General features: G+C 35.1%; 1 protein-coding gene and 1 long non-coding RNA gene across 3 annotated transcripts; both read right to left on the bottom strand.

Annotated features, from left to right (window-relative positions):
- Positions 1-257: 257 nt before the first annotated feature.
- On the bottom strand, positions 258-24,050 carry LOC118270386 (facilitated trehalose transporter Tret1). 2 transcript variants are annotated; one of them, XM_050697951.1, is made up of 7 exons: positions 23,884-24,050; positions 8,151-8,306; positions 6,237-6,442; positions 4,845-5,031; positions 3,300-3,688; positions 2,654-2,762; positions 258-1,708 (listed from the first exon to the last, which is right to left on the bottom strand). In XM_050697951.1, the coding sequence occupies exons 1-7, from the start codon at positions 23,939-23,941 to the stop codon at positions 1,416-1,418; spliced, it is 1,398 nt and encodes a 465-aa protein (XP_050553908.1). In that variant the 5' UTR covers positions 23,942-24,050; the 3' UTR covers positions 258-1,415. The 2 variants fall into 2 exon arrangements, with proteins under 2 accessions (XP_050553908.1, XP_050553909.1); XM_050697952.1 differs by lacking the exon at positions 23,884-24,050 and adding an exon at positions 9,575-9,856.
- On the bottom strand, positions 19,760-20,792 carry LOC118270653 (uncharacterized). The gene is made up of 2 exons (XR_004783237.2): positions 20,522-20,792; positions 19,760-20,253 (listed from the first exon to the last, which is right to left on the bottom strand). It is a non-coding gene; the product is annotated as an uncharacterized LOC118270653 (long non-coding RNA).

Genomic DNA, 24,050 nt, shown 5'->3' with positions numbered 1-24,050 from the left:
TTATATTTGCTAATGGTAACCAAAGATAGACACCTTTTGAAGATTTTGACAACCTGTATTTAATGAAACAGGTATTATACCTCATGTATGATTAAATGCAGGTGTGTTTCTGACTAAGCAGACTTTTTGTTAGCAGTAGATGTCTCCTGATTCTGTGCCAATGGGGCAGTCTTAAATTCAGATTGACACGTTTTGTCATGATTACCAAAAGTATGTTATGTGGGAAACAAGGTTTTTACAAAATAACAAAAGCATTCTTTATCACAGTTTTTTAACAATTTTATTTAAACTTACACATTAACTGCTGTACTTAGAGACATTTAATGATTACTTAAACTATTCCTTAGTAAGGATTTTGGATCGAAAACAGTTGCTAAGGATTGGGTTAAGTAACCATTAAATGACTCTGAGTATGGCGGTAAGAAACACAGTCATACTTGTCCATAATATTAAAACAGTCATGTTTTTAACATTATACTTATATACCCCGTGATCCCTAGTTTGGTAGTCGTGGTTGCGACTCAACCCCATAGAACATAAATTATAAACTAGTAGTATTCCAGTGGAAATAAATAAATACTAAGATGATATCACTTTTAAAACATCCAATGAGATTACAATAAGGATTACGGTACTGGGACAATATGTATTGTAATAAATAAAAACTTAAATAAATATGTAAGACCACGAGCAATATGAGAAGAGGCCTTTGGTCAACAGTGGCCACTTATAGGCTGTTGATAGAGTAAAGCTACAGAACTGCGTTCTGACCCACGGATCAAAACTAAACATTTTTTTTGGTGAATGAGCAGACGACGGATCACTTCATGGTGATCAGCTAGGCTCTTTGTAGCTATCAATTCAAACTTTCGAATGTCAATGGCATTCTCGACCGTCATTGGTCGACATTACACACATACAATGACACGGTGGACCGCGATTGAGGTCACTTCGATCTTTCAAATTGAAAGGTAGAACAGCCTAGTAGTGCCGTCCACAGACACCTGCATACCAAAGTTACCTAGTAAGGTACGTACAACTTAAGACACACAAGTGCGTTACTTGCGTTTTTAAGGTTAGCGTTCACAGGCTCGCATTGTACGCATCGCACGCAACGGATTTCAGTTTGTCTTGTATAGACTCAAACAACTGCGTTCACTGATCCGCATCGTACGGATCGCATCATCAGCAATGCCTACATACGATGCGTACTGATGACGTCATACGGAATGCGTACGATGCGGGTCTGTGGATGCTTACCTACCTTTAGTCATCACTAATCAATCCAATATCGTGTACAATGTACAAGACAATCCATGTTCAAAACGCAATATTGTAGCCTTACATTTTGTCAATAAATAAAAAAAACCTAGACAGCAAAAAACAATCTTAATCTAACTAAAATAAAAACTAATTCAGCATTTAGTATTCTCATCTTTCTTCCCTCTTAAAATGTCTTGGATTTCAGCAAAACTTCTACCTTTCGTCTCAGGTACACAGAACATGATGAAAGCACATAATAATATACAATTGATGCTAAATATCCAATATGTGACAGCTGGTCCTATCGATAAGGATACTATAGCGAAATATTTGGTCGTCAAAAAGACAAACAGGGTTGTTACAATCAGTGATATGGACATCCCTAGTCCTCTGGATGGGCCGTCGAAGAGTTCTGCGTTCAACACCCACATTAGGGAGCCGATACCTGGAAAAGTAGAAAATTTTGGGTTATTTAAATTATTATGAGAGAATGTCTAAAATATTATCTATAATTTATTTGCTTATTGCAAAATTTTTCGTCATTTAATGTACCTACTAATATTGTAATATAATTTGTATAATGAATTTTAATGCATTCAAAGTCAAAGCACTAGGTTAGGCACTTTTAAAACGTCATATTGAATTGTCTGTCTGTGAAGTTAGTTGCTCGTTTCAAAGTGCAGCTTCGAATGGAGAAGAACGAATAAGAAACTCCATTCGTTTCGAACTGTATTCGTTTATAATATTAGAGATGGGCCTACGAAGCCTGATATAAATTGAGAAAAAAGCAATTTATCAGCATAATTAAAGTTATTTCTTTGTATTAATATAAGGAAAAAAAAAAACACAGAAAGATCAAAAATGGTTCATCAAAGGCGTGTATAAGGATATAGGTACGTTGGAATAATTAGAGAGTGCAGATGAGTAATGGGAAAGCATTACTGTTTCCTTCCTTCCACCTTTAATGGCGCTTTTCCACCATAAATGTGTTACGCTACGTTGATGTGGATGCGTTGGGCTTGCACTAATCATATTCATTGATACACATAGCCTAATTAGCACTGGTGGACACGGTCACATAGTTTTACAGCTTAGCTAGTACATCTTCGTAGTATACATAGCACAATTTGTCATTAATCATAATTAATAAGTACTAATGATGCGCGCAGCTTCGCTCGCGTGAATTTCATATTTAAATATGATTGTATTTTCTTTAAATTCCTTTTAATGTTGTTTTTGGATTTTGGTGGAGGACAGATGACAGTCGCTAAACGTAAGATACTGATATTCTCAACCTCATATTGACTCCACAACTAGTTAATTGGGGAAATGCTAGGAGAGAGAGCTTAACCTTTTAATGTGGTAAGTAACAGAACAAAGAATCATTTACCTGCACTGTAGCAGAATACGACCAGTATCAGTGAAATTAGTGGCACATAGTTCATGAAACCATCCACGGCTCCATTTTCTTTCAGCTTGAAGAACAGTCCAAGCCCAAGCTGAAATGAAAACAATGTGATAAGTACTTGACGTGACTAACCCTCCAGAGATTGGGGAAACATAGGTACTATAAATATTGATTAGACTTATTGTAAAAAAAAATGTATGGCAAGGAGAATTAATATAAATAGAATGGAAAAATCCTTCCTGACATTAAGTAGGAGGAGGTACTACTGGAGTCTTTTCAGTTTTTCGATGATTTCTCAGTTTAAGCACTAAGTGTCCAGTATCCTTAGTATGAGTTTGCTTTACGTTTATAGTAATCGAAACGAGAGCATGTTCGATGCTCTGATTGGCCGGCTCGAATAAACTGTTCTCGAATAATAAATCAAAGTACCTTACGCGCTCTCGGTTCGATTACTTTAAACATAAAGCAAACTTGTACTAAAAGTACAGTATATGGCAATAGATTTCCCAACTATACATTGGTATCAAAGGTTAACTGGTGAAAATTAGGCATAACCCGTATTTTGTAGTTTAAATAGTAGGACATGTTTTTTTTATTGTTTAATAAAAAAAATATACAAAGAACTCACCATCCCCAATCCCATGCCAACACAAGTGACAGACAAGATAGGCTTCCTCCCAAACCTATCAGTCACCAACGTGGTACAGAAACTGGCGAAGAGTTGAATCAGGCCAATAGTCACTGAAGCTATTTCAGGCCTAACTGAGGTCTGAGTAGACTCTAGAACGGTCTGCAGATAAAAGGAAACCGCATTGAAACCCACAAACTGGGACCCTAAACCCAAAATCAGGACTAAGGTCAATGATTTCAAAAACATGCGGTTTTTGATAATATCCTTTTTGGAAACGCTTTCTGTGTTCATTTCGTCAGCTTTTTCGAATTCTGCTAGTTCTTCTTTGGCTTGTACTTCTGAACATCTTAGGAATGTTAGGACTTTCAGTGCTTCTGTTTTGTGACCTGGAATGAAACGGTTAAGTGGTTATGATGGGTAAGTATAAACGGCTTTTTAAGGGGGAAAATCATCCAATGATCTTCTCCCGCCTTAGGCGAGGCGAGACGGTGTGTCAAACACTTACTGACTTCAAACCTCCCCGTTCCTACTCCAGCTTTTCGAGTCGGAGCCCCGGTAAACCCGCTAAGTAGTCCGCAGCTTCGGAAGTGTAAACAGCTACATATCAACCTATGCCATCCTGTATAAACTGACCGGCGAATATATTGAAAGATAATACAAAGCGAGACCATGATTTATTCTGGTTTAGTATAGTTTGTTTTAGTGAACGGTTTAAGAAGAACAAAATGTAATACTATGTGTATCAACATATTAAAACTATCAGACTTAACACTACGTGACAAAAACGCTAATTAGATAAAATATATAAGATAATAAATTGTACGTTGAAAAAATTTATTGTTCTCGTGTTTCATGGTAATTATTTCTGCTGACATCTACTTGTCTACTTAAATAGTACTTTATCATTTATACCGTGTTTAAGATCCATGAAACAAGTACAAAGAGAAGATGGCATAATGTGATTGTGCACTGTGACACAAAAAACGGGCCTGAGAAATGATATTATAAGTAAAAAGATATAGATAGGTTATAAGCGCTCAGCAAGTGGTACATTTAAAATTTGGACGAATTGACAACGTTTATATTATATTTGAAATATCGCGTGTCGTCACTCGGTACGTTTTATACGTAGAAATGACGTATTTGCTTTCATTGATACGTTTTATTAAGTACTAGCTGACCCGACAAACTTCGTACCGCCTCAATCATTTTATTCTCACCTTCCCTGGACTTCCACAAATAATTCAAGACCATAATTAGCCACATCCACCCAGCAATTTTCGAGTTTTAGCGAGACTAACGAACAGCAATTCATTTTTATATATAAGAAGATATTATTATCTTATATCACTACATAGTATAAAACAAAGTCGCTATTTTTGTCTGTTCGTTTGTCTGTATTCTTAAATCTTTAAAATTACGCAACGGAGCTGGGGCGGGTCGCTAGTGACAAAATAAAAAAATACGTGTCCAATATTTTTTCATTACTCAACTGACGGACTGAACAGATTTTTAAATTTCATATCCCTATTGTGTGCTTACCTCTAGAATATAAGGAATAAGGTCCATCAGGTAGTATCAGCAACGGCAATGTGGTACCTATGATGAACCCAGTGTAGATCATGTTCAGGGTCGTGTAGGATATGAAGGGCCCCATGGACAGCATGGTGACCACGCCAAACGAGCACATGATTTGAAGGATGGTGCCCAGACTGCCGCGGATTTCTTTCTGGAAATTAAAATAGTTATGGATGAGGCTAAGAAATATTTTCTTCGTGATTAAGGGTATGTGGAAGCGGGTTTGTGAATGCTGTGCAAGGGTCGCACTGCCGAACCAGACCTGTGCGTACGCGTTCTGTGCACGCCTCTCAAAGCCCCATTAGACCTGGGGTTGAGGAAAGGTGAAAGAAGCTACCGTGGCTCGGAGCAAGTTTTTTTTTTTAGTACGGGTAAGGTAGTGATTAAAAGTCTGTGACTTCTGAGGACGGGAGGAGTCATTTGATGGCTTTTGAATAAAAGGGTTTTTAGAAAAATCTTAGATGTTGCCAAGACAAAATGTAGTTTACATGGTCTGTAGGTCAGACAACAGTAAGCAATATCCAGCAGTTGGGCCGTTAGCTGATTGGAAATCTCACTGTTTTTATTTTTTTGCCGTAATAGGGAGTTTTTATTTTTGTTCATGTGTAGTTTAAATAAATACAATTATATACGTGTATATATTTACGTGTAGTTTAAATAAATACAATATTTTTATTTTTTTGTTTTTATTATACATACGTATACAATATAATATTTTAATTAATAATGTGATTCTCACAATTATTATAGGCAATTATGTTTTATGAGCATATTCTCATTGAGTGATCTTATATTAACATTGCATATTTAATTTCCTTTGTGCATAGTTACACTTTATTTCAGCATTAATTATTGCTGAGGCAAGGTCAACAATTTTAAATTTTTTGAGCAATTATTTTTGCATAAGCATAAGTACTTTAAGTGCATACATAAAGTTAATTTAATAAAATAAATGTAATTAGAGACGACGACGTTAGCAAAACCATGAAATGCAAAAAATATTTTTTACTAGCTGACCCGGCAAACTTTGAATTTAATTTTAATTTAATTTCCATATATAGAAATGAAAGACGAAAAAAATCCTAAACGAAATAAGTGTGGGAGAGCCATGATTCAGCACGAATGGGCCGGCTCGACCGGAGTGATACCACGGCCTCACAGAAAACCGACGTGCTTGCGTTGTATTTTGTTGTGGAAGTGCGGTTACCGGAGGCCCAATTACGACCCTTAAATTATTAACCCCCAAAAGGCCGGTAACGCACTTATAACGCCTCTTTTGTTTCGGGTCTTGTTGCTTACCATCAGATAATCCGTCTGCTCATTTACCGACTTATACCATAAAAAATATATACTCACGCTCGCAATTTCCGAAGCATACATGGGCAATACGGTAAAGATTCCAGCATCAGCTATGCCTACTAGGGCTCTGCCCAGGAGTAACATCCACACTTCTGTAGCGTATATGTAGACGAAGCCAGTCACAAACTTGGGCAGACACATGAGGATCAAGAACGGTTTTCTGCCAAACCGGTCTATTAAGAAGGTGCCTATTATCAGGTTCGCTGAAATTGAGAAATACAACGTGTTAGACAGGATTTTAAGTATAAACAAATTCAAAAGGGAAGGAGGAAATATGCGATTTGGTATTAGCTGTTGCCTGCGACCTTTCATCACGTCAATTTTTTTTTTAAATAAAAGTAACTTACGTTACTACCTACCAATAAAAGTCCCGTCTTAATCGATCCAGCCATTTCAGAGATAGTTATAGTCAGAACAAACAGAGAGACAGACAAAAATTTTAAGCACCGACGGATGCCACTGTACAATGTACACTAAGTACTTTTCACCATTTGTGTTTTAAGTCCCATGTAATAGGGAGTGAGCTTATTGTCATCCACTCGGTCAACGAGGCAATCAAGTCAAGTTACTCCTATTTATTAAGTATCAGTCGAGATATTCAATATTATATTTTATTTAAAGTTTTAAACGCACGAGTGAGAAACGTGAAATAGATGAGTAAGTTGGTAATAAAATTATTCAGTTGACCGAGCTCACGTGCTGACAATTACATAGTAAACGTTCACTTTGTTTAGATTGTCATACTAAATGATTCGTCTCATCCGGTCTACACCTAGCGACTGTGAACGTACTGTAAACAAATTTTACTTGACTGTCCAGTAGGCGCAGCGGCTGGGCAACCTGCTGCCGCGTGACATATAGCGGGTTCGATTCCCGTACTGAGCAACTTTATGTGCGGGAGAAGGCATTGGATGATTTTCCCCCCTCCAAAAAAAAAGATAATTATAGTTTCCTAAAACTCTTACGGAAGTTTACAGGAACAGCAAAAAGCTAGCTTAATTGATATTTTAAAAAGATCTCATAATAATATAAAATCTACTGTACAATTGTAATGTTCAATTGTATCCCGATCTGTATCATGATTCATGGAATTATCCGTACTTGATATGACAACCAAAAAGTTCTAACCAATATCAAAATATGTTCACAATAAACGAAGATCTATTATGATGATTATCACCATTCTAATGATCTTAAAATTTTCAAAGACCACATCCTATAGCTAAATATAAATTGTTATTTTTGTAAGTTCAAATAAACATGTAGCGTAGCATGAGATCGCAAATTTTACCGGGTTTTTTTGTTATGGTATAAGGTCGATAAACGAGCAGACGGATCGTCTGATGGTAAGCAATCGTCGCTTTCCATGAACACTCGTGACACCAGAGGAGTTACTAGTACGTTAGGGAATTTTTGGGGGTTTGGGATTTGACAATGGGGATTTTAGGGATTGGGTTGGCTTTTACCATGAAAGTTGAAATCGTGGTCGATAAATGGCAATATGTTCGTTTAGCTTTAGTAGGCTGGCTATTTAGTCAGGGTGGATATTTTTAGACACGTCCTAACCTGCGCGGGTTTAGCTGTAACCTAAACAGGTTTATCTAAGAGATTAAGTCAAGACAAAGTTGCTAGTATGGTCCCTGCTGACTCAATGAGCCTTTTAACCCCGATAGGACATTTTTATTGTCTTGTAAGCAAAAGGAGTATTGGAGATGTTTGTTCATTTTAATATAAGTTTTTAAACTTACATGGTCGCGATAACAATATCATTAAAACTTTAAACGAACGAAAAACACCTATGAGTATACATGAGTTTCATAGAAATTAATAAACATGGTAAATATCCCGTTTCAAGTCCTAATGACATTTGGTTCATCTTATCTTCGCCTAAGGTAATCAAAACTTTCTCACCTACAATTCCAGTCAAGAAGCCGATGGAGACAATCCAGGAACCTTCCTCAGCTGTGATGACCCTCGGGAGTACTGTCTCCGTGGCATTGTTGAGCTTCACCAGCACTGGTGAAGGCCAAGCCAGGCCCAAACCAGAGCATAGCACGCTCAGGTTCACTGTAACAAAATACAATGACATGAGTTTTTATAATATTAGTATGTTTTTTTAATCTTAATTCTTTTTTGGGGCTTTTGTCAAAAATGTGTCAGCCCCATTATACGCTTTTTACATTATGTACTTGTCTATTGAAATTATATTACTCTAGATCTTTTTTATTAATTTTTTTTTGTGGGAGGATAATCATCCATTGTCTTCTCCCTGGGCGAGGCGAGAGGGAGTGTCAGACTCTCACTGACTAAAAACCACCCCGTTCCTACTCCTGCTTGTCGAGCCGGAGCCCCGGTAAACCTGCTAGGTAGTCCGCAGCTCAGGATCAGGCATCAGCCCTACTGGGCCCCATCTGTGGTGGTCTGATGGATTACTCTGGATCCAGACATTTGATTATTATTGATCGTGGAGGATCAAAATTAAATAGCACAACTTTTTCATAATCGCCAAAGATGGGACAGATAAAAAGGACTGTATGTATTAATAATGCCTAGGTACATCAAATTTATTTATTTTAATAACCTTCTTAAAATAACTCACGTTCTACAAAATTAATATGTTATAAAAACTATCACGTGATTAACGAATTAAACAAGGTACCAATGTTTATATTCGTGTCAATTCAATTTTGCGGTTAACTCTAGTAAGTATCTTATTCACACTTTTTATGCGAAAACAGACATAATCATTCTTAAGTTTTGTATTCATATAATCGACAATTGACATCAAATTAATAAACTGAAGATTGCATAACATTTTGTAACATCACGTTAACCTTTTGACAGTCAAAACAAAATGTGACATGTGACAACAGCGTTAAACTTAAATTTTATACATACATACATCAACAGCCTATAAGTGGCCACTGCTGGCCAAAGGCTTCTTCTAATCTTATACTTACTTATAATATAAAGCTGAAGAGTTTGTTTAAACGCGCTGATTTCCAGAGCTACTGGTCCGATTTGAATGATTGTATTTGGTAGTTTTTTTTTTTAAATAGAAGGCTATAGGTTTTAAAGCATCACCCTATGATCAAAAGGAGCAGAGCGAGTGAAACCGCGCGGGAGAGGCTAGTGGTATCATATAATAGTACTGTTTTGTTTATATACTTTTTTACTATGTGCATTTTTAAGATTTTATCTTTACAGACATTTCTACGTACCTGAGTCTATTACCTACTTATAAGACGACAAAAAAACAAAATCAATGGATTAAAAACAGTGGCATGGACACGTAATTTTTAAACTAAATTTAAAATGATCAGGTGGCTCCTTACTCGATTCTTATGGCACCCACGGGAAGAGCCAAGGTGGTGAAATTTATTCGTCGTCAGATGATGCCAAATATCCATATCTATTATTTTTCACACTAGGTTTTCTCCTGTATTGTGGGTGCGTTTACAAACATACAAGTTCATATACACATGACACCCCGACTCGAAACAACAATTTGTGGATCACACAAGGAGTTGCTCCGTGCGAGAATTTTACCCGCTACACGTTGCGTGGCAGCAGGTTGCCAAGCCACCGCGCCAACCGTGCAATCTACATATCTATGAGAATACAACTGCTATTCTTATGCCACTGTGTTTCCATTGTAGTCCTATTGCTAGACTATTGCACAATATACAACAAGACTCTATGATTGGTACAAATTGCATACTTCCCTTCATTTTCTAAACAACTTCTGTACGTTTGGTTAAATGGTCTAAAGGTCTATAACTCTATAATAACTAGGTAGATTAGAAGTGTAATTTTATTTTCCACTAGCTTTTGCCCGCGACTTCGTTCGCGTGGAATAGTGACTTCCGGCAAATTTTTGGTTTTAACCACATAGTTCCCGATCTCGCGGGATCTCTTCAAAAATGAGATGTGGAAGATATTCCAGGGAACTCTTCAAAAATCAACATAATGAGCTCTGCGTTTGAATTTAATAGATGTATACTCACTTAGGGCATTGAAAAAATAGTTTAAAAACGGACTTAAACTAACTTAAAACTAAAGAAAGCTACGAATTACGAATTTATAACAATTAAAAAAGAAACTATATTACAACCTATCCTCTATGCTATAATAACCAAGCTTAAACTAAATAATTTAAAAGAAACGACTTAAATCTAATCTAATTAATTTATAAATTAGACTTATAATTTTATTAAAAAAACTAACTACAGTAACTACTAATAATCGATATCAAACTAAACCTACGTTAAATAGTTTAACCAAAAAACCAGGAAAACCCAACAAATAAACTTATTAATTGACAAATACAACGAAACCAATTTAGAATATACGAAACAGCAGGACCACTACAGACAAATAATCATACGACTGATAATACACTTTTTCTACGATAGTACCGAAGCGCTCGGCCGATACCCAACCAAATGAATGTAACGAAACCATAGCGCGATCTATTTCGATCCCAACGCCATCTATCGAGGATAAAGACAACTTGGATTATTTATTTATACTCCGTTCGGGCATTTTCTTTGTACTAAAAGTTTAATTATATTGATATTATTTTTTTCATACCTTTTTACTATTTATTTACTTTTTTTCGATGAATTAAAACAATAACATGAACCGAAGTCGTGTAACGATCGACATAGAATTATCTATACTCCGTTAGAGCATTTTCTTTGTACTAAATGTTTTATTATATTGATATTATTTTTTTCATACCTTTTTACTATTTATTTACTTTTTTTCGATAAATTAAAACAATAACATGAACCGAAGTCGTGTAACGATCGACATAGAATTATTTATAAATAATTTATTTCTTACTTTTATTTTTTGATTTTTGAAATAAAAATATATCTATGTCCTTTCTAAGGTTCTAAACTATATTTGTACCAAATTTCAACCAAATCCGTCAAATAGTTGCGGAGATTAATGGTATAAGCATAGAATGTTCGACGTGATTCTTTAATTTGACATAACTTTTTTATTTATGAACCGATTGACATGAAACAAACACTAAATGTAAATTTAAGTATCCCACAATATATTCGTGAAAACCGCATCCAACTCGGATCAGCCGTTTCTGAGATTAGCGCGCACAGACGAACAGACAAACAGACAAACAGACAAAAAAAAAGTTAATTACATTTTTGGGTTCGACATCGACATAACAATAACCCCTGCTATTTTTTTTATTTTTATTTTCAATGTACAGACAGCACTTTTCTACGATTTTATTATATGTATAGATATAGATAATGTTTATATTTATTTCCGAGTTGTATGTACTTTCTAAGATTATTTAAACACCACTGGTTAACGGTGAAGGAAAACGTCGTGAGGAAACCTGGGCTTATAATTATTAATTATAAATTTGCAATCACCAACCTGCATTGAGCAAGCGTGGTGATTAATGCTCAAACCTTCTCCGTATGAGAAGAGGCCTTTGGTCAACAGTGGTCACTTATAGGCTGATGATAATGATGATGAATATTTATTTAGATTTAAATGTGGTAGGAAGTGTGGAAGAGCCATACTTCGGCACGAATGGGCCGGCTCGACCGGAGTGATACCACGGATAGACTTGACTGGTGAGGATACCGTACACATCTCCCCCTTTAAAAGTCACAACAAGTTAAAAAAGTACATTAAAATTAATAAATTAATTAAAAGAACTCAGAAATCATTGCAAAAACAAAAATTAAAAAAAGTGATTCTGAGCTTAAGAAAAGACAGATGTAATTTAATTAAAGATCTTCAATCTTGCAACAGTGAACTTGATCACTGTAGAACAATGTATGATACTGACATTCAGAGCCTTCACAAGGATTTATTTAATAAGGAAGGTATGTTGCGGGACATCTTTGATAAATATAAGCAATCCCAACAACAGTTGAGTGAACGCCTGCTGGAGGCCTCGGAGCTGATGGATATGGTGAAGTACAACGCAGAGAGGTATGAGTCATTGGCAAATAACCTACAATGCAGTTGTGTGAACCAACCTCAGCCTCCTGAGACTTCAATAACACCGGGACCAACTCTAATAAAATCAATTAAAAGTCAGTTAAATAGTAAACATAACTATAAAACATATGTTTATAGTGATGAGCTAGGTTCCGGACTTGGCCAAATGATGTATGATCATCTTGATCATAGTTATATAAACAATAGTTACCACAATATGAGTTATAACAAAATTATAAAACAAATAACTCATACTGACTTGGATGAAAAATCTGTTTTAGTTTTAATGGTAGGCAACAGTTTAGGTTTAACAAGGGGGATGTTGTGAATGGTGTGGACACCTTATTAAAATCAAATAGTGGGAAAATAATTGTGTGTGCTTTCCCATATTCAAATACACTTTCTTCTTCAAAGAATAAGTACATAGGTGTACTCAATAACATATTACACAAAATGACATGTCAAAATGACAGACTTTTGTTTTTTGACACTAATAAATTTATTAGTAATCTTATATTTACCAAGAAAGGTATACACCTTTCAAAAAAATGTAGACAGAAAATTGCTATACTTATAGCAAATAATATAAACACTGTTATAACTAATATAACAGATAGTAGTTGTAGTGACAAATCTGTGCTGTCTAGAGTGTCTAACAGCACAGAGACACTAGGTTTAAACTAGATTATAAGACAACAGAAGATACCTATATAAATCATATTAATGATAAGGTAAATTCTGGCAGTATAAAACCATTTCAAAATAATTATACACAGGAGCAGCACAACCTTAAATTATTCTATATTAACATTCAAGGCTGTTCCTCAAAAATCTTAGAGTTAGAGCTGTTTTTAGAAAAAACTAAGTTTGATTTAATTTGTCTATCAGAGCATTGGTTAAAGGAGGACCAACTAACATCTTTAAATCTAGAAAACTACAATGTAATTAGTAATTTCAGTAGAAAACAAATATTACATGGTGGGTCCCTAATATTAGTTAAAAATAGTATTAAATCTAAAGAAAGGAAAGACATTGTAGCACTGTCAGTTGAACACACCATTGAGTTGTCCTGTGTTGAGCTGGATAGACATGTTGTAGTTTGTGTTTATAGACCACCTAATTATCAGAATCTTCCTTTATTTGATTCTGTCATGGAGGATGTTTTAAAAAGGTTTCTACTAGTCACAAGTCAATTATTGTTTGTGGCGATTTCAATATTAATTTATTAGAAAATAGTACAAGCAGTATGGAATTGTTAAATTTGTTTGGATCATTTAATTTAAAAAATGTTTTTTAGAACCAACTAGAATAACATCCTCGACCGCCACCTGCATTGATAATGTTTTTTGTAATTGTGATTACAAAGAAAAACATATTATAAATAGCTTGCCATCCGACCACTGTGGACTGATGGTTGCGTATAGCTCTTATTTACCTTTGCTAAAAACTCAAATAAGATTTAGACAAACTACATTTAGAAATTTGGAGAAATTAAACAATTCTTTAGCTAGTAAATTAAGTATAAAAACATTTGATATTAGTAATGTGAATAAGTTGTATAACGATTTCTTTGAATTATTAAACAAGGAATTTAACAGTATTTTGCCACTCAAAAATAAAGATATTCATACCAAATTTGTATTTAGCGATTGGGCTACTGTAGGTATTCGAAAGAGTAGAAATAAACTTTTTGAGCTTTATGGCATGAAACCATATAATAACGACCCCCATTTTCAACAATATGTAACATCGTACTCAAAGACTTTTAGATTAGTGTGCAAAGCCGCAAAACGTCTTTATATCAGCAATAAAATAAAATCAGCTGATGACAAAATAAAGACAACTTGGAAAATTATACAAAATGAGACTGGTAGGAAAAAAATACATAATTCGGAAATTAAATTAAGGTCTGAAATTGGACAAATTTCTTCAAAATGTGATGTAGCACAGGAGTTTGAAAATTTTTTTACTAATATTCCTATTAAAATAACTAGAGATTTAAATTCTTCAGCTACACTCTCAGCTAGTTTGCTTAAAAAAAATGTAAAATCATGTCAACATGACTTTAGTTTTCAATATACGAATCCTCTAGAGATAGTAAAAGTCTTTAAAGAAATTAAAATAAAATCAACTGAAGATCTTTGGGGACTATCGGTGAAAGTCTGCAAAACAATTATTCAAACTATAGCGCCCTACCTGGCTATGATTTTTAATAAAAGTATAGATGACGGTGTTTTTCCTGACCTTATGAAATATAGCAAGGTTATCCCACTATTTAAAAGCGGCGAAACCACAGAACCTAATAATTATAGGCCTGTATCTATTTTGCCGGTCCTTAGCAAAGTGTTTGAAAAGTTGATACTGTCTCAGATGCTTCATCATTTTAATAAAAACTCCATCTTCCACCATCAGCAGTATGGTTTCACTAAAGGTCGTTGTACAACTGACGCCGGTGTTACTTTAATGAAAGAAATATTTGGTGCCTGGGAGGAAGCACAGGATGCCATAGGTGTTTTTTGTGACCTCTCAAAAGCATTTGATTGCGTTGATCACGAGACACTTTTGCTGAAATTAAATCATTACGGGATTAGAAACACTGCGCTCCGTCTATTGAAATCATATTTAGGAGATAGGCAGCTAAAAGTTCATATTAACGGTGTTAATTCACAAGGGTCTGAGATAAAAATGGGCGTTCCTCAAGGTTCAATATTGGGTCCTTTCCTCTTTTTAGTGTACATAAACGATTTGCCACTCATATTCGAAAATGAACCAAAAATGGTTCTGTTTGCAGATGATACATCACTGATTTTTAAAATAGGTCGACGTACGAATAATTTTGACGACGTAAACAGCTCCATTTTTCGAGTCTATGAGTGGTTTACTATTAATAACTTGGCGCTTAATGAGAAAAAAACCAAATGTATTAAATTTTGCTTGCCAAACGTACAAAATAACGAATGTTATGTTGCTTTGAACGGACAAAAGTTGGAATTTGTTAAGGAGACTATATTTTTGGGTATCACATTAGATGACAGATTACAATGGGGGCCCCATATAAAAGCACTTTCGGGGAGACTAAGCTCAGCTGCTTATGCAGTTAGACAGATTAGGCAGCTAACGGACGTAGGTACGGCAAGGCTTGTTTATTTTAGTTATTTTCACAGCATAATGTCTTACGGCATTTTGCTGTGGGGGCGAGCTGCGGATGTAGAATCAATTTTTATTTTGCAAAAGCGAGCTATTCGAGCAATATATAACTTGCCCCGTCGCGAATCTTTGAGAGAACTATTTAAAACTATAAACATTCTTACAGTGCCTTCTCAATTCATTTACGAAAATATTATGTACGTGAGAAAAAATCAACAATTGTTTGAAAAAAGAAGCGACAGACACAATTTTAATACGAGAGGTAAAAATAAGTTAGCTATACCGCAATTCCGATTGTCCAAAGTGCAGAAATCCTTCATGGGATTTTGTGTTAAGTGTTACAATAAACTACCAACCACCATACTGAATCTGAACGAGAAAAAATTTAAATCTTGTATAAAGCGTGAACTGTGTAAACAGGCATATTATAAACTGTCAGATTATATTGAAGATAAAAATGTGTGGCAGCATGTTGGTCCGGCTCCACTGGACACTCGCTCACACTAGACAATGCTCTAATACGATCACTAGTTACACGTTAAATTAAAGTATTAATTTATTCCAATGTAGTCTAGGGATCCTGTGGCATCAAGCACTTATTTTTTTATTTGAAAAATTTAATTAAAGATTATTTTTTATTTGTATAGAAGCATTATTTCAAAATTGTAAGTGTACATATGTGGGCACTATGTTTGAAACAACCCGCTTTTTTATTTTATATTCTTTACAAATTGGTTTTATTGTCCCATAGTTTTGACGTCATATTGTCGTTACATTGTTCCTACATATATATACAATAGGTAAATGATCAAATAATGTATCAGAGATATTGTAAAAAACATTTTTTGAAAAGAGTAACGATGGAGTTTCTTGCTCGTTCTTCTCCATTCGAAGCAACACTTTGGAACGAGCGCCTAGCTTCACTGACAGACAGACTGACGGACAATTCAATTTGACGTTTCAAAAGTGCCTAATTTGGGATTAATTGAAATAAATGCTTTGACTTTGACTTTGACGGCCTCACGGAAAACCGACGTGAAATAACACTTACATTGTGTGAGTGAAGTTACCGGAGGCCCAATTACCCACTTCCCAATCCCCGATTCCCCAACAACCCTTAAATTCCTAACCCCCGAAACCCCTTCCAGTCGCACTTAAAACCACTCGACAGAGAGACAACGAAGCAAGGAATTATTCGAGCTGCGGGAGCCGCCGAGTCAACACCTCCTGAGGATGCTCCGTGGAGGAGCGAAACATGTGTCGAGTGTTATATTGCATGTTATGTATGTGTTTTTATGTTGCACCTCTCTGCTGCATGAGCATTCAATTGCTTGCTGCACACCGCGTACTAAAAAATATAATACATCTACGTATAAGCGGAATTACAACTAAAAATCTATTGTATTGTTAGCTGTGTAATTAATTATTCAGTCAAAATCAGATTTTTTTCTGTTTTTATTATAAAACATGTATGAATTAACATAATTCCTAGGTATTTTTATTTTTATGTAAATAATTAATGTGCAAAAAGGTAAAAAAAAGAATAGATAAATAGTTTTTTGATGAAAACCTGCGATGTATGATAATATAAATCATTCTAGTATTTGTTTTTGTGTGACAACGGTTGATCCAAACCAGTTTGTTTATTTGAATTAAAAATATCTATTCGTATTTTTATAATCTATTTTAGGGAAGGCAATTCATTGAGGACACAAGGACGTCTCCTGGTAGTCATTTTCAGGAGAAGGTTCTTATGTATGAAAATTGTGAAAATTCTTTGAGAAAAACGGAAAGAAACACTCGATCCGTTGACATAATTGTGACTAAATACTGTATTTTCTAACACCTGTGTACATTATGGATGCAATAAATACTTGAATACTTTTTAAATACATGCCTGATCCTGACCACGGCGGCCAGACCGCGAAAAAAGGTCTGATACAGGGAAAATTGGGAATTAGATACCTAACAATCGAAGTGTAAATTGGGTACTATTATCCATACATATTTTTGAATGTATACGAGTAATCCGGTAAAACACTTATGTACTCATTATGTTTATTTTTTATTCACGAGTGCAACCACGGGTATATAGTAGTATATTGGAGATAATTATATTAATTTATGCATTAATTATATTAGGTAAAATAAAATAGTGGAATGTTTAGTTTAAAAAGATATTAATCTTTTTTCTAACACAAAAAATAGTAAAACCACATCATTTAATTTACATTCTTATTTACATTCGCGATTTAAAGTAAGCTCTAGATTATAGTATTTATTACGTCTAGGTCATATTCGTGAATTATTTTTTTATATAAATGCACTTAGGATCTCGTAGTCTTGTGGAATAGCCCTAGAATAGGAAAAAGTATTTTTAAGCGTATCATCCTAACGTTAGCATTCATTCCTGATTAAAAATCAACGTATCTTTTTAATTTGTCAGTCCTAAACATGGCCGAGGGTCCTTGACTTTTGTTACAAGAATTTGCATATATTTTTTATACTAGGATTTTATTCTGTATTTTTACATTAACATGCATAAACAATAATTTACACTTCTCATCATTAGACCGGGTACTACAATTAGTGTATCGATAGGGAGAAATCGGTTTCGAGTAAGAATCAAACCGGCGTTAGGCGACATAATATATAATTGTTCACTCATATGTCCAACCATGTCTAAATTATAATAAGAAACTTTTTGATTTATGCAACATGGTAACAGTAAGTCAATCTGCACAATTGACACAGTGGCTGGGCAATTGGCTCCCGCGCAACGTGTGGCATGGGTACGGAGCAACTCTTTGCACATATGCAACGTCACTACCGCAGGGGTAAGCAGCGATGTACATTACGGCACGTTATTGGCCCAGTATATGGCCATAGGCTCACCCCCACATAGGACATTAACACAAATAGTGGAAAGTGGGTGTACATTGTATAGCACCTCTTTGTGTGATCCACAAATTGTTGTGTCGGGTCTGGGTGTCATGTGTACGTGAACTTGTATGATTCTAAACGCACCTACAACACAGGAGGAAATCCTAGTGTAGGTATAATGTGTAAATATGAAAAAAAGATAAAAATGTAAGTAATTTTTATAATTATCATCGGGTGTAACGAACATCAGCACGCGTCGCGAAGCTGACCTCAATATATTAGCGGTCAGTCTCGCGTCAGCAGTTTTGTCGCAGCCGTCATCGTCACGAAGGATTGCTGAGCAAGCGAAGTGTGTCTGCTTAAGGAGTCACATCGTTTAACTGCCAAATGCTGCAGCGCTGAAGAAACTTTTTATACGTGTCACAAAGAGCACTAGCAGTGCCTTCTTGAAGAAGTCGACAAGGGCTGGTGACTGGCTACGATGGCTTTGTCACGATGTAAGGAGGTATTACCAATTTTTACATTAAGGGTCACGACGACATCATACGTTTTTATAGGAAGGAAACAGATACATAAATGTGATGGAAGCTTAAGAATTACTTTTGGAAAGATCGTAGTAGGTAGCACTCTTTTTAGAGCCATCAGATCATCACAGATAGGGCCTAGTAGGGCTGATACCTGATCCGGAGCTGCGGACTACCTGGCGGGTTTACCAGGGCTCCGGCTCGAAAAGCAGTGCTATGAATAGATTGGTTTTCATTCACTAAGAGTTTGATACTTCCTCTCGCCTCGCTCAAGGCGGGAGAAGTTATTGCATGATCTTCCCCCCTCAAAAAAAGGTGAGGTAGCTTCTACAGATTCTGCTAAACCTGATGACCCTCGTAAATTAATGCGTGTGTAAAGGATGCAGAAGATGACGTATGTGAACTTGAAGACGTCAGCAATATGCAGTTTCCTCTTAAACATATTGACGTCAATTAAGTATTTACGAGTGTCACGGGAAATTGAATTCTACCTTTAGGTACTTATAAAAACTAAACTCCCATGACACGACATGAATTTATGAGGTAGTAAATTATGACGTATTTTATTTGTTTACTAGCGGACCCGACAGACGTTGTCCTGTCTACATGTTAATTTGAAAATTTAAAACTTTTTCATCCTGGACCTTTTTGATGAAAATTATTATTCAAATGTTATGACAATATCTAACGTCATTAATATTTGACACTGCGATGGTAGCGCCGTCCGTCGGATCCGATGTAAAACATTCCAAAATCAACAACTACTAATAAATTAAAAATTAATTAAAAAAACATTGTCCAGCGGACAAAATTGTGAATCTAAACCATTCTCAGATCCTCTTGAACACACACAAAAAGTTTCATCAAAATCCGTCTAGTCGTTTAAGAGGAGTTCAGTGACATACACACGTACAGAAGAATTATATGGGGAGACTGGGGACACTTGATCCCCATTTTAGTTTTTTGCTCATATAATAATGTCTGTGATAATGGTTTTCAGAAAAGTTTTGGTGACTACCTAGAATAACTATTCACCTAACTTTGTGCATTATCAGATTATGGAATTAATTAATAATTAGTATTTTTTTTTTAGTTTTTCTACGACACTACAAAAGGATCAAATGTCCCCTATGCTGGGAGACTTGATCCTTGTGTAGGGTAGACTTGATTACAGTGGAACAAGTGTACCTACGTCATTATAAAATAATAATATAAATGCATTTTACAATATAAAAATTGTTTATTTAACCATATAAACATACAAAAATCAACACTTACAATGTTTGTATTATTTTAGGCCTATATTTGGTAACTTAGTGTCATCAAAGGCACATCATAAAGTTTTGCAGTTCCTTTGATAGTGTTTCCTTTCAAAATCTCTTTAACCGCTAATTCAAGTTTTGTTTTGTCTATGGGTATGCGTTTCTTAGCGCCCTCTTTAGGTTTGTACGTTCTCGGCATTTTCCTTCCATCTAAAACAAGTAAAAATACTGAGCAATCTATAACCAATAATAAAATAGGGGACACTTGATCCCGGGATCAAATCTACCCGCGCTCGCAGTGATCAAGTGTACCCGGCGCTGATGTTTTTCAAAAACCAAATTTTTGTTAAAGAAATAAAGACGTAAATAGAAGGAAAACTCATCAATACAAACTTCAACTAACAACTTTTCTAGTGTTTAGAATGTGGTTACTAATTTATAATTAATAATAACTAAAGATAATGATTTAAATACTCACAGAAAAATATTTTCACCTGGTGAAAACAAAATGGCACCACTGTTCTGAAGTTGTCGTTTGTGAACCGTCAAATTTACGTTCAGCCATACACAATGAGTGAAGGCAACAGTATTTTCAGTATTTAAAATAAAAATACCGTGTGCTTATCGATTTATTGACAAGGGATCAAGTCTCCCTGGGGATCAAGTGTCCCCAGTCTCCCTTATATATAAAGATTTATTATCCTCTATATATTTCTTTCTTATCCTTGTTTATATAAGAAATAGGAAAGTTTATGTGGTTTGAGTGTTTATTACTTTCATGAGCACGAACGGCTGAATGTATTAAGATGGGATTAAAGGTAAGGTATCGCATCGCATGTAGGCATTGCCGATGATGCGGTCCGTACGATGCATTGGACGCAAACTAAAATTCATTGCGTGCGATGCGTCTGATGCGGGTCTGTGGACGCTTGCCTTTACAAGGAAAAATGATGCGGTCCGTACGATGCATTGGACGCAAACTAAAATTCATTGCGTGCGATGCGGGTCTGTGGACGCTTGCCTTTACAAGGAAAAAAACTAAGTAAACCGAATTGATAGACAGCGCTTAATATTTTTGCTTCGCTTAACATTTGGGTAGGCCATAAATACTCCAACTGTATCAATTCAAGGAACTCAATGAGAAATGTCATTTAAGGACAGTATAGGTATCTAATTAGGTATTAGTATTTATCGTCACCTATTGGTTTCGTAAGTAGGCATTCAAGGTTCTTCGATAGAACGTAACGCAAATTGGCAATCGTTACCCAAACGCGAACGCTGTTTCCACCAATACTAAGCTATGTGTACCAATGAATATGATTGCTATACTAAGCTATGAAACTATGTGACCGTTTCCACTGGTATTAAGCTAAGAAAGAGAAGATGTATAGATATATCGAAGAGTAGGGAAGCCTTTCCAGCTTTCAATATAAAAAGATAGCTTAGCTGAGTCCATTTCCACCAATGCTAAGCTATGTGTACCAATGGATAAGATTGGTGGAAACCAAACGCATCCACATCAACGTAGCATAGCACATCTCTGGTGGAAAAGCAAACGTACAATCAAAATACAGACAATAGCACATCAAGCTACCCTAATCTCTACAATAGATTTTCAATTCTATAACAATAGTTTTAAAGTTTAAATTCCTAAATAACTATTATGATAGAAGATATATTGGCTGTTGTTGTATGTGTGTGAAATAGATGGTACATACTTGTATTTACTTTAGAGGTCATTCGACCGATTGATTTAGAGTTTAAGAGTATGAATGGTTTTGTAAGTTATGTTATCAAGGTTTCAATCATTTTGACCTGTTTGTGTACCAAATTATATGTTAAACTAGCTTTTACGCGCGGCTTCGCTCGCGTTAAGAAGTATTATTATTAAGGGTTTTTTTAATTCCCTTCTTAAGGGATGCCTACGTCATAGTAGCTTTATGTATGCAAAGTCTCAGCCCGATCGGTTTAAAATTGACAGTTTCATCCCCTATTTTATCCCCTTGGGGGTAGAATTGACCAAAACCCGATCCACCATGCACAGCCTAAATCACTGGACGGTTTGGAATGCGTTGATAGATCACTATGTCAGTTAGTCAGTCAGTCACCTTTGAGTTAAACATATTTAGATTACTTAGTAAATTAAAAAGTAAGTAACCTCGTTATGAATTGGCTCTGTGGTAAAGTAAAGTAAAGATTTTTGGTGTAAAGGTGTTGGGTTCAATTCCTGCTGAACGCAAAGTGTTATAACAGGGAGAGAAAAAAAATGTAGGTACAGATTCTTGGTGTTGGGTTCGATTCCTGCTTTAAGCAAAGTGTTAAAAGAAAAAAATATATAACACCGAGAGATATTGCCATAAGAACCTGTACCACAGGTATAAAAGATAATGGATCAATAAATATTAAAAAGTGACATGTTGTATGAACAAAAGGCGTATTTTTTACTAGTCGATTACGGGAAAATTTATATTAATTGAAATTATGATCGTTTATGCGCTATTAATAAAAATAAAAATGTACTACCGTAAAAAATCTATACGTATAATAAAATCGTAGAAAATTAATTTTTTGAATGACATTTGGGGCGTTATCTACTGTCGTTATCCCAAAAATATAGAATTCTTAGATTTTTTGGCTATATATATATTATTATCTATGAATGTATTTCCTGGCTAAACTCAAAAAGTACTGTATGGGGACTGGGACTGTGACAGCGGGAAAAATATCCAAAATCACTATTCGACGCGGACGAAATCGCGGCTAAAGCTAGTAATAAATAACACTAGTTAAAAAAATATTATCTAACTAGATATATAGGCACCTTGAAATGTTTACGTAAGGATTGTAATAAAAAAGTTAATTGTTAATAACAAGAGAAAAATGTGAAATATTATTTTATCTCACCTACACACTCGTATATACATTCATGTATATTGTATACCATTGAGTTGGTTTTTTTTCCTCCACATACATCCATAGTACAGTCACGCACACGGTCCTAAGTACCAATATTATATTGTTGTTCTGACCTTCTTCAATACTATTAATGATTGTAGTTCCTATACGTTTGTGTGTCAGCTGTTTAAAGGTCTAATTCCAAAACAACCTATCGACCAAATAAACAAACCCTATTTGGCTTCTGTAGGTACTTTAGTATAATTTTTAAAGGTGGGTGGCTGAGATGAAGCGAGGAGAGGGAAGGACTAGGGAGTGTAAGATTTTTATTTGACTAAAACCACCCCTGAGGATCGCGAGACTTATAAGAAAGAGGTCAGCTATCTACCGGGATACCGGCTCCGGCTCCGGTTTGAAAAACAGGAGTAGGAACGGGGTGGTTTTTAGTCAGTAAGAGTCTAACACTCTCTCTCACCTCGCCTAAAGCGAGAGAAGTCATTTAATGATTTTCCCCCTTAAAAAGGGAGTATTTAAGTATCTACCCGTGTTTTATAATATTGTAAAATTAAACATAAAAACAATTCTTATAATATCTCACCAAGGATAAAAATCTAGAACTACTACAAATTTCGTTAAACTTCCAATTAAATGTCAGGCAAGAACAACTTAAAAATTCTTCACTAACTAACTTCTCATTCAACATTTTATCCTGATCCACAACACAAAAAATATAAACACTCAAGCCTATTCGTTTCAAAGACGATCACAGTAATAAAATCAACAAAATTTCTATTTACCAAAACAAACCTTGCAAAACACTAAACACCATAAATTGCATAACAAAACCACATACCTTAACACACATAAGATGTCAAACAAAAAACAAATGAAAACACATAAAAACACACGAATTAAAACTAAAAACACACAATAAAAAACACATACCTGTGATCACAACAGCATATTGCCTTATAATAGGATTATTTACTATACTACTTAACATTTTAAAAACACTACGATCATCGGTTTTAAATTTTAAATCGGACACCGTGCTTCTATTATGAAATTGACTAGCAAACTGCGCTCACTCACGGTAAACTTGTTATGTTTGA

This window comes from Spodoptera frugiperda, chromosome 13 (assembly GCF_023101765.2).
Source record: "Spodoptera frugiperda isolate SF20-4 chromosome 13, AGI-APGP_CSIRO_Sfru_2.0, whole genome shotgun sequence".
Classification (NCBI taxonomy): Eukaryota; Metazoa; Arthropoda; class Insecta; order Lepidoptera; family Noctuidae; genus Spodoptera; species Spodoptera frugiperda.
The sequence above is the reverse complement of the archived record's forward strand: the minus strand, read 5'-3'. Positions and strand labels throughout refer to the sequence as shown.

Excerpts from the sequence above, each read along its gene's own strand:
- LOC118270386 (XM_050697951.1), bottom strand. The coding sequence starts at position 23,941 with ATGTTAAGTAGTATAGTAAATAATCCTATTATAAGGCAATATGCTGTT. Across the intron at positions 8,307-23,883 it reads ATATGCTGTTGTGATCACAG|TGAACCTGAGCGTGCTATGC; the intron begins GTATGTGTTTTT and ends ATTTTGTTACAG. Across the intron at positions 6,443-8,150 it reads CTTCTTGACTGGAATTGTAG|CGAACCTGATAATAGGCACC; the intron begins GTGAGAAAGTTT and ends TCTCAATTTCAG.